Source organism: Etheostoma spectabile, chromosome 9 (genome assembly GCF_008692095.1).
Source record: "Etheostoma spectabile isolate EspeVRDwgs_2016 chromosome 9, UIUC_Espe_1.0, whole genome shotgun sequence".
NCBI classification, from domain to species: Eukaryota; Metazoa; Chordata; class Actinopteri; order Perciformes; family Percidae; genus Etheostoma; species Etheostoma spectabile.
The window spans coordinates 13112157-13124374 of NC_045741.1; the positions used below are offsets into that span (position 1 = coordinate 13112157).

Here is a 12218-nt window from a genome sequence, read left to right on the forward strand (position 1 = left end):
TGTTTCGCAGGGATGTGATGGTAACAAGGGAGCCACTGTTTTGGGATGAACACACAACCAGAATGAACATCAGTAGACGTCACACTCTACTTGGAGCTGTGAATATGAAAAGCCGTTAGTGTGAACTGTGTCTTGTGTTGCAACCCTTCACAGCAAAGATGTATGTCCCATGATGAGTCATCACATCTCTAGAGAAGTTGCTACACCAGTTCTTTTTCGCTGTACTGTGCCATTTTGTCAAACCTAAAATTCCTGGCACCGGGTTGTTCACAGTGGCACACATGCTTCCCATTATACTGGTTGTGGTGTAATAATTTTCACATTTTTTTTTTTTTTAATAATATTAGTATGTAACATGCAGAGCTCCTCCCATTTCCAGCTCATTCTGAATGTATCACAGAGAGTATTCGCTAGAACACTGAAGATAAAAGATTAAAGACATTGCTAAAAACTAACTTCTACCACTTCCCTTGATCCCTGACTCGCTCCGTTTCTGTCTTCTGTGTTCTCTACAGGGTTCGGTCAGTGATGTTGGCAGTCCTGATCCACATATTCCTAGTATCCCATGGTAAGTTCCACCTTCAGCACAACAGTTTTGACATCTCAACTTGTAGGATGATCTTCCACCTTGTATTAGTTTTCTTTCTTAAAAAATGTGAATGTACAGCCATTTCACGTTTGAAGTAAACAGATAACCTTACAGTAGAAACGTTTCGTCCAAAAACAGCAAGTGGAGGGAACTTGCTGCATGTGATATTCTTCACGCAACACCCTGAGGTTTTTGAGGTTTTTACCAAGGGTTAGTTGGCTATTGATCAATCTTAGCCTCTAATTTAAATTGAATGCACTGTGCTTTCCATATCAATGTGAGCTGTTTCATTAGTCAAATGGATTTTGTGAGGTTTTGGTCCTAGCAGGAACAAATCTGACAATGTAAATATGGGTATAATTCTGGATGCTAAGAACGTGTACTAGAAGATTGGCATTCCTAGATGGAGATTCGTTATTTTTTAATTATGGGTCGTAGTTTTAGCTTCATTTCAGCTTAAAACTGACATTTCTATTTCCTGGTCACGATGTGTAGGTCTATATAATCTTCAGGTACACAGAACACAGCAGCCTCATACCAGTGTTGACACTTGAGATGTACTGTGCTACAGTTGATAGATTTCCCATGTGGAGCTCATGGGGTAGGTTATCCTCTACCAGTTGTCAAATGTTGTCCTACATGATGACTTTCACCTGAGCTAAATCAATATCACCTCTCCTCTTATGCTTTCTTTTTGTTTTTGTCATTAAAGCCATCACCTGCTGCTGGACTTTGAAGTACAAAATTTCAGACATGCAGGATGTCTCAGAAAGAGCCGTTGATATTGCAGCAATTTTAGGGGAACCGAAACACAAATCAAAATCGCCGTCCCCTAAACTTAACCTTATAGTCTTTCCCACCAATCCTGCCATTTAGTACTTTTACAACATGAAGACTTGTTCATGAATGAAAGTATAGTTAATAAGTTATGATTTATTAATACCTTGAGAAATGTTCTGTGACATTGTACGCACAGAAAAAGAAAACCATTCCATTGTCATTGTGCTTTGCAGACCTTTTTTTTTTTATCTTGTGGGTTGTCTACTTTTCCCTTATTGCTCGGCAATAACGGAATACATTGCATTGTATGCAATGAATACATTGCTTAGTAAAGACTTTAGATCCTAAACTGAATTTTTATAAAAATCCTCTAATGTGTTGCAGGAAGAAGTAACGCAGACTGAAACCTGTATGCCTTCATACTGTACAAAGCAGCAGCCAGTAGTTTCCATAAGAAACATTGTTTTTAGTATAGATACCAATAGAGCAACGTAATGTAACTTGTCTGGTGCAGAAAAAGAAAAAGAAAACTGAAACTATAAAAACACTGTAAACAGTTCAGTTTTTTTTCCCCTGTCCATGACTTGATTTCATTGCCTCGTCTCTGTGAACAGGTGCTCAGTCTTTGGAGCCGGAGGAGGGAGCCTCTCTTTATTCACGTGCCCTGAACCTCCCGTGGCAGGATGAGCTGTGCTGTGACTCACCTTCAGCCCACCTCACTGTGGAGGGAGACATGTATGCACTGGAGACAAACCGCTCTGAATCAAACCTCCTACACTTTCCCCTGTGCAGCTTCAGGAACTCAACAACCGAATCACATCCTCGTGAGCCCTCTGGCGGTATGAGTTTTTTTTTTAACACTGGTATCCAAAATGTTTCTTGACAAAGAACTAATTAATTTAAAGCTATCGTGCGTATTTTCTGTCGCCCTCATGAGTAATTCTAAATAATGACAACCAAACTGTTGACGCGTCTACATGAAACAAATCTCTTGTGATTGCGCAGTCCACCCTCCTCCATGCAGTTGCTAGTAGCCAAGGAGAACAGAGGATTAAAAAAACATGGACTCTTCAGAAGAGGTCATTATTTTCACTCAAGTTTCTGCGTGTGAAAGTCACCAGATGACACAATCTTCTGAACATAGCCATACTGAGAAATACAGAGAGAGTTTTTTGGAGCTGAGTCTTAATTAGCTTTGGAGCAACTCAATTGCCAATGGTTTTAATGCAACGGGCCCTGATTAATATCAAAAGGTTACGCACTAAAGCTTTAACCCTGTCCTGCGATGCAAAAAACTACTAGAGTTAAAGTTCAATCAAATGTATTTCCAACTGCAGCAATGTGACTGTTAAATACCATACTGCGGCTACTCTGTTATTTTTGTACCTAATGAGCCGGAATATCTGGCAATTATCTCGACACGCAGCATGCAATAAGTCACCTCTGGGTCTCTTCCAGTGCTTTGACCTAGGGCATTTCAAACTTGCATAAGTGTCTCCTAAAGACAACTAGAAAACAGGCTTTCATTTAATTTTAATATTATGCATCAAGTTTGCAGGTTAGTGAGACCAGCTTGTGGCAAAGTCCCAAAATCTTTAGCTCATAAATTCCAAGATAATAATATTAATAATATTTTTTACTTTATAATCCTGCAAAGAAAATTTAAATTCTTGCCTGTGTTGAGAGAATAATGATGAATGACAACCATGTTTGCTTCATGTAGTGTTTCCCACACATAGACTAATTTGAGGCAGTGCGCCACACAATCAACACTGCCACACACTGCATTTCGTTATTATTGTTATTTTTTAACGCTACAATCCCGCATTTCCTTTCCTGGCTCTCCTCCGTCTCTCTGTCACTCTACACACACACACACACACACACACACACACACACACACACACACACACACACACACACACACACACACACACACACACACACACACACACACACACACACACAGACACACAGACACACAGACACACAGACACACACATTCCCAGCCCCTCCCCTCCGAGCACCCCCTTCGCAACTTTTTTTTCACAAAAGCGACCTGCAACTAATCTGGTGACTTTCTGTAGAAAAGACAGCGACTTTTTGTGTAAAAAAAAAAATATATATTGTCCACTGAGCAGGCGAGGTACCTTTCCTGTGGCCGCCAAAACAGTCCCTTCTCCCTAAATCTGTTTGATTGTTTGGCTAAAAATTTCCATTTCTTTCGGGGTTAGGCTGACACAACCACCAATGATTGTGTAATGACGTCACAAATATGCAAATGAGCGTGTGACCACCGCGATGGCACGAAACAGTGTTTCGAGGAGCGGTTGTTATGTTTGTGCTCTAGTTCACTGACGGTTTTGTGCAACTCAATGCTTGACTTCAGACAAGATGTACAGGACAGGCATCAGTCTTTGTCTGGTGGAATACGAGCATAACTGTCTGTTTACATTCAAGTGATATACTTGTGATCCCATGTAGCAGCAGCGTAGCTGTTTGATCGGGCTGCTGCTCATCAGAACGAACCGCAGGGTTTGTGTGACAGAGCCTCGTAATTCCTCCTGCAGAGTCATCACTCGTCACTGAGAGAGATGCCTCTAAAGATCAGCCTGACAGGCTCATTACACTTTAATGGCTCTTTAGCCTGCAGCCCTCCTCCCAGCCTCCCGTCAGGCTGAGCCTTTTGCTGTCAATTCAGTCAAGCTCTCGAGGATTGCCTTTTAACAGCACAATGGAACCAAAGCAGCTGTTTCTTACCTCTTCTAATTATCCAGGAAATCGTTCATCACCATTGTTTTCAAGCAAGGAGAGAAAGCATAAAGGTTGTTGAGTTTAAAGAGCAAATGAGGGACCAATTCAAGTGAGTCATATTTATTAAATGCTCTCTTAATGTTGTTAGAGTGGAAGAGAAGATGGAGGTAAGGTGATACTGAGACACAAGGGAGGTGAGGAGGATTTGTTTGTTTTCATCGATCTGTGAGGCGATGAAGAGGTGCTGTGACGCATTCAAATCAATGGGGATTAGCTGAGGCCTTCCAGCATTGTGTCTAGGCAATGATGATTTAACAGAGAAGTTTAAGGCCTTTTTAGCAACTACGTCTTCAAGACAGGTGTGGAGTAATGACTGCTGAGGCCTGAGATAAAAAAAAAAATAAATGATTTGAGTCTTGAGTAAACTATGTGCAGGGTAAGTCCTGCTGTAGATGAGTATGTTTATGAGTACTGGATGAAGATATATATGTATATATATATACACCGAACGAAAACCCCTAACTTCAATGAATGATGATGATGATGATGATGATGAAAAATTTATTTGGCTTTAAACTTCAAAAAATGTTTTCCGCTGCCTTCGTGGCTACATTTCCAGGCAGGAGCCTCACCACCACATTGCTGCTTGCAGCTATAATATTTCACTGTTCCCAGAATATGAAGCTAGGCCGTTTTCTAAGAAGCCTTAATTTGAAGGTCAGTTATGATCGTGCCACTAACATGCAATTCTGATTTCTCGTCAGGCACCTGTTTGAACTTACTGTGCAGAATTGATGAAAATTGGGGACATTTAACATGTGACCTTCAGTCTCTCGGTCCACCATCTACCACCCTGGATTCTGGTCCTATGTCAGTTAGTTTACAGCGTCTGGTGTGAGTATGAAGCATCGCCCTTTATTACTTTGTTGTTGATTCTTTCCTGTGTGTCTTTTAGGTTGGTTTGGTGATATCATTGGTGTGTGTGTGTGTGTGTGTGTGTGTGTGTGTGTGTGTGTGTGTGTGCGTGTGTGTGTGTGTGGTGTGGTGTGTGTGGTGGTGTGTGTTGTGTGTGTGTGTGTGTGGTGTGTGTGTGGGTGTGTGTGTGTGTGTGTGTGTGTGTGTGTGTGTGTGTGTGTGTGTGTGTGTGTGTGTGTGTGTGTGTGTGTCACACAAGCTCCAACATTGTATTTTGTGGGACAAAGAGACCAATTCTTCACATACTGTATCTAACACACTATTCTGAAATGTTTGCACCAACAGCTGACAAAATGGTTCCACCTAAAGGTTCATTTATTAAGTGTTCTAGAGCTTTTAATCATCTCACACAATCTTCATCAGTTAAAGTTACCCAGCTGTCATTACATTATAGATGTTCAGGGGCTTCTCATTCATGCTGAGGAAGTTAATTATTTTAGACATTAAATGATATTTAGGTTTGATGACATTTTTTAAATTTAGATTATATTTGCACTCAGTGACAAAAGTATGGGTTACACTTAACTTCAATCTACGTATCTATGTAAGAGTGACATGACACTGTCATGAACGTGTCATAAGCACTATAAACAGTTGTGAATGTTTATGACATAACGCTTCTTTTAGTAAGTAGTAATTCTTGTTGTAATTCGGTTTTGTCATGATAAGTTATGGTTAGGGTTAAGGTTAGGGTTCATGTTTCACTACTGTGTCATGACAGTGCCATGTCACTTTTATGTAGAAAACTTCAATTAAAGTGTTACCAAAGTATGTTTTGTATCCATTTCTCAGTTCCCAGATAGATGACACAGAGCTGAAGAATGGGAATACTGCACCTGATAATCCTGTTGTCTGTGAGGCAGAGGATTTCTTTATGTGTTCAGTCGCTCTTGATGCTACAACAAGCTTTGTCATCATGGTAACTGTCAGCATCTCTGATGCCGTTACTCCGCCAGTTCTTCTCAGGATTCCTGCCCGACCTGGTGAGAAAGGGATTTTCTTTGTCTCATTCTTTGTTTTGTATTAGTTGGAAGAATCAGTTGTGGAGAATTTCAGAGATGAGAGTTTTCTCTACAGACTGTAGGCTTTTCAGCTGATAACTTAATGAATCCCTAAGGAGTGGTGTGCAATCTTTGTTTTTACTTCACTGGAAAATGTTTGCGCTAGACTAATGGCCTTGCTCTAGGGATTGCATTTTGGGAAAAATCCAAAATTAGTGCTACCAGTGCTATTGAACCTAGAGCTAGGACTGATGTAAAACTGTATACTTAGTCGTTGACTTACTGAGAAAGGGATTTAACTTTCTAGTTAGGCTTATGTTAAATAAGGAGTTTATATAGAAGTTGTAAATTATGTCATTATTACACTCATAACCTGGCATCCGAAAACGTGTCCTCATCAGTTTAACATATGTGAAGCAATAGTAAATGTTTTATGATATTAATTGTTCATTTACTATTGTTAAGTCTTTATAAAGAATGCTTTTATTTAAATTGTTTTGGTATTGAGAAAAGTCTTAAAAATGTCTCAAGTAGTTATTCCAAAGCTCCTTGGATAGCTGAAGTTTTTGAATGTAAAGTGAAGACCTCACTTATCTGTTACTTTCTTTGGAGAATAAGGGACACACTGTTTTATAGTGCATTACTCAAAATAAGTCACTCAATTACAGCCATGTACAAAGATGCTGCTGGGCTCATCAATGTTTAAACCACCAAACCTTTCCAATGTTCAGCTTCAAAGTGATGCATCTGAACAGATAAGAAGAGAGAGTTTTATTCAGTGGTGGCTGGCAGACGTGACTGGAATAGCTGTGTGTGTGTGTGTGTGTGTGTGTGTGTGTGTGTGTGTGTGTGTGTGTGTGTGTGTGTTGTTGTGTGGTGTGTGTGTGTGGGTGGTGTGGGGTGTGTTGTGTGGGTGTGTGGTGTGTGTGAGATTCCACAGTGATAGCAACGAAGTTTCCATGCTGTGTTTGTCCAACCAGACCTTTTGGTTAAACTGACAGAGCAGAACACAAACTGAGTAGAAACATTGTGTTGTTTGAAACACTATCGTTTCTCTTTAGTGTAACACTCTTCTAGGTTACGGTGTCAGTAGTAAAACCTCCATCCTTCTAAATGTTCTTCTTTTTTTGCTCTTGAAACAAAGCTGCCATGAGTTTTCTTTGAAAATCCAATGATTGGAGGGAGTTCAGTCATAAATTTGCATGTGATATGTAAATATATTCTAATATAGCATTTATTTAAAAATGTTAATTAGTTTGAGTTATTTGCTTGTATGTCCAAGTTTATAGCTCATAGTAAATATCTGTAAAGTAATGTATATTATAAAAAAGTCTTAAAATACTTGATCACTCAAAATAGTTAATAATTGTTTCTAATACTTTTACAGTTTGGCGAATTTGCATTAAGAAATGATCTATTAACAGTTGTTGTTTGCTCTTCTGACCAGGGAAACAGTCGCTGAAGATTGTGTATTCAAATTGGGTTATGAAGTCACCTATAACATGAACCAATATTGAGAACTTTTCAGTCGGATGGCATTTTATTCGAACAGTAATTTGTTATTGTATTAGGAACATAGTCAATGTTGCTTCTCGTTGAGGTACTTTGCGTCTTTCCCCTGATGTGAGAGCAGTCTGGAAAATAAATTGTTGAGCTATTACTCCCAATGTTGAGTAATCTTTCTTATTCCAGTAGGCATCTTTGTGGCTTTATGAGACTCAGTTATCTCTGTCTGTATGTGTCATACAGTAATTGCCCTGTGAATGAGAGTAAATATAAGTCTGGTTCCACAATTCTGAAATCCACCAGAAATGGTTATTCAGTCCAAAAATTAAGCTCAATATATGGCAAAGATGAATAATGGGTTATTAAAAATGTTTAGTTACATACTTTGATTAAAGATCTATGCACAATTAGCTGGCATTTAAGTCCATACGCTTCTTATATATTGTATGTAATGACTAAAAAAGCATGATGAGTTGTTCCTGTGGAATTAAAGGCCTAAAATTGCCCAAAAAACGCTTCTATTTGTGAGACAATCTGTTCTTTTGCCTTCAGTGAAATCAGGTCCTCCAGTCAACCTGTCACATATTCAGACCATTGAGGCGGAACTAATTTTACACTGGGACGACCCGCCAGACTATGGAACCGGTCCACTGAGATACGAAGTCCGACACACTTCTAATACCACTCATCCGGCCTGGCAGGTAACACTAGCATTCATAAGATATTAGTGTGGTACCTTGTAAAAGTTTGCTACTGACCCCACTGGAAGTCATGGGATCTGATTATATCAAATTAATGTACCACTATATGATAAGGCACCTTCTATAAAGGGTTGTTAAACTGTAATTAATGACTTTACTGGGAGTAATAGAACAATTATAAGCTATTAATAATAACATTTCCAAGTTAAATATGCCTCTGCCTTGTGTTTTTCTCTTCTATTTGATAATGATGCAGGTTAAGAATCCATTAATAAATACTCTTGGCCATCTAGTCTGCAGCTGTGAATGTCAAGTCCTTATTTTGCTTTTAATTCAGCAAGTCTGCAGTTGTAAATCATAATAAATGGATTTTTGTCTAAGTGTAAAACTTGTAAAACAGTTAAAATACTTAGAGGGATTGAGGTGTTTTAATAATGGCTTAAAGGAGATTATTATAAGAAGGTATAGTGCATTTGGCTACGATGTTATAGAGAAACACACACACACACACACACACACACACACACACACACACACACACACACACACAAGACTACACATTCACTTACTGTATTTGCTTTTCACCGCAGCAGTGCTGCTTTCATGCAGCACAAATTTCCACAACATGTGCTTATTTAGTGGGACTTGCTCACAGTCAGTTCGTTTGTAATAGCCTCATGCAGTGTACTTAGCATTCAACATTGCACTCAGTGTTCAGCAGAGGCTCCATGATTTATCCAGGGTTCAGACTTTAGACCTTCTGTTTAAGGATGGATAAAAAATAATCTTTTAATTTATTTTCAGCTAGTTTTGGCCCTTTTTAGTATCTACCTTTTAGGCTCGTGTATAAAACACTCATATGATTAAACTTTAACATGAAAAATTCAGAATTTCAATGTTAAAAAATTTAAGTTAAAAGTTTTAAGGTGTCTACACACACCGTCCATTTCGATTGGTTATATGTTTTTGTGACCGTTACAGTTGATCCAAGACATCAAACAGCAACCACAGTCGTGTTTGCTATGATGGATTTGATTCAGTCATTGTTCACATAAGAACACACCCAACTTTCCTGGAGTCAGTATTTTTTGTTTTTTGAATTCCCTCTCTACCGGCTCCAGGTGGTGCCTGCTTCTGGAGAGCCCAGGTTGTCTCTGGAGCTCAAACCCAGATTGAACTACATCACCCAGGTTCGCTGCTCCAGCCTGGAGAAGCCTCCTCTGTGGAGCGAATGGAGTGAACCTTACCGCATCCACCTGGACGGTAAGAACTGTTCCCTTCCAACTGTTCATACAGTGACATACAAGAAGAAATTTTGTTCTTTTTACTCATACTTTGTTCAAACTAAAATATTTTTGCCTCTGTTTTTCCCCCTCTAATGTAAATGTGTCACTCAGTACAACTCTGCACTGTTTATTCAACAGGGGGTCAATGACTCCCTGGGGATTCTTGGAAGTACTGCAAAACATTCACTTAATTTTGCATGAAATAAGTGACACAGAAATAGTGTTTTCCCTGTGTTATTGGCCTGAGAGATGTCTGGTCTGTCCACCACTTCAGTCCAGAGTGAAATATCTCTACTATTGAATGGATTGTCCTGAAATTCTGTACAAACATACACGTCATATCATCAGGTCAAAGTTTTGATATGAGCCTCAACGTGTGTGTGTGTGTGTGTGTGTGTGGGTGTGTGTGTGTGTGTGTGTGTGTGTGTGTGGGTGTGTGGTGTGTGGTGTGTGGTGTGGTGTGTGGGTGTGTTGTGTGTGGTGTGTGTGTGTTGTGTGTGTGTGTGTGGTGTGGTGTGTGTGGGTGTGTGGTGTGTGGTGTGTGTGTGTGTGTGTGTGTGTGGTGTGTGTGTGGTGTGTGTGTGTGTGTGTGTTGTGTGTGTGTGTGTGTGTGTGTGTGTGAGATCTCCACAGTGATAGCAACGAAGTTTCCATGCTGTGTTTGTCCAACCAGACCTTTGGTTAAACTGACAGAGCAGAACCAAAATGAGTGAAACTTGGGTGGTTTGAAACACTATCGTTTCTCTTTAGTGTAACACTCTTCTAGGTTACAGTGTCAGTAGTAAAACCTCCATCCTTCTAAATGTTCTTCTTTTTCTGCTCATGAAACAAAGCTGCCATGAGTTTTCTTTGAAAATTCAATGATTGGAGGGAGTTCAGTCATAAATTTGCATTTTACCACCTGCTGTGTGCACAAATTCTCTCAAATTGTTTACAATAAAACTTGTTTGTCTTGTTCTGGTATTTTTCTCTCAGTCTGCCTTAAATATTGCATGTTGGCTGCTGTGTTTACTTATGAGATGTCCTTTTTTACCAAATGATTCAACAATGTCAAAACATCCAACTGAAATGTGAACAATACTTATTACATAATAACTCTTTTCCTGTTTTCTTTTCAATTTAGTTTCTTAATAAAATAACAATTGTCCACAAATCCGGAAACAAAAATGACATTAAAAGGAAAAATAGTCTCAACTCACTTCTGATGTTTTGAAACTCGATTGGTGAACGGGTTAGGGTGAACGAGTTAGGATGAACGGATTAGGGTGAACGGTGTTGTTCCAGAACAGCAAAATTTGAACTGAATGAAAAGGTAATTTGGGTATTCGATAGCCCTAAAACCAGGGAGTGAAATGTCATAATTTCCCCTTTTTGCAATGATCATTTTAAACCTGTCCAGATGGCTGCAATTCAACACTCATCACTGACTGAGTCAAATGACTGACCTCAGTTATCTTTCAGGTATGTCAATGCTGAACTATTAAAATTGAGTATTGAGGTATTGAGTCCACTTCATTGGCTATTAATGAAGAACTCATTCCAATGTGGTCGACGCCAATAGACTGTGAACCAGAGTTTGTTCTCAAGGCTACAAATTATACAGCATGACCATATACTGTATAAAACTAGAGTATGACACAAAAATAAGGAAAATGTCACTAGCAGCAAAAAGCTGAACATGAAGCAGCCCTCCTTTTGAAATGATGAAACTGAGATTTGAGTAATGAGAGCGAGAATTGTTCGCACACTCTAAATAATTAATTTACTCAGAGACTTTGAATAGCTCCTTTTGGCTGTTTGCTAGTTTGTGTTCTGCAACATCATACTGAGAATTAAATTGTAAATATCACTCTGAGGGCTTAAAAACACAACAGTGCTTTTGAGTATTGGGCGGTACTTCGTGGTGTCATTAGATCTCTGAGTGCATACTTGCTTTTCATTTTTTATGTAGACATGCGTGTGGGTGCATGTGCTCTTTACAAATTGTTGCTCTTGAACTACATAACATGAGGAAACTAAACTTGAGTCTGGTAGAAAAATGTGTCCATGTGTCATGGGGTTGAAAGTTTGTAAGACTCAACAACTCTGAGTCACCTCACCCAAACAAGCTTAAAAAACTAATTGCAAAATGATGATCAAATGGTGACAGGCTTCCAACACTGCAAAGTAAATGAATGACTCTTGGAAGTTTTTTTTTTTTTTGTGTATCAGCAGTAAAAAATAAGTTTGAACAATAAAGAGACATGAAGCGGTATTCTTTTGTTGAGCTCCTCACCTGCAGAGGGATGAGTTACTTTACTTTTGTTTTTCTTTTGACTCCACGCAGATGTTTTGGTTGGCTGCATCTGAGGAGGTGGTTTAGATGACAGCCCTCACACCCATTTCTCATTTCAGACAATGTCCCACTCAAAGAAAAAATGTATTAAAAAATCTCCCCAAAAATGTTTTTGTCTTTTGTAAAAAGTCACCATGGAAACTGTGCGTGAATAAGAATGAGTCAGGCGTCTGTTCAGCTGAAGGTCTTTGTTTTTATTCTCCTTTTATTACTTTTTTCCTAATGTTCCTTCATTCCTGGAAGGTGCTTATATATATATATATATATATATATATATATATATATATATAT

General features: G+C 39.0%; 1 protein-coding gene across 2 annotated transcripts in view; it reads left to right on the forward strand.

Moving 5' to 3' along the window:
* lepr (leptin receptor) overlaps positions 1–12218 on the forward strand; it is a 36509-nt gene that overhangs the window by 14385 nt on the left and 9906 nt on the right. For both annotated transcript variants that reach the window (XM_032524881.1, XM_032524880.1), the window contains exons 3-8: positions 516–568; positions 1984–2208; positions 4888–5017; positions 5891–6081; positions 8158–8306; positions 9428–9569. In XM_032524881.1, the coding sequence (XP_032380772.1) occupies positions 516–568; positions 1984–2208; positions 4888–5017; positions 5891–6081; positions 8158–8306; positions 9428–9569 (890 nt within the window). The remainder of the gene's footprint in view (positions 1–515; positions 569–1983; positions 2209–4887; positions 5018–5890; positions 6082–8157; positions 8307–9427; positions 9570–12218) is intronic.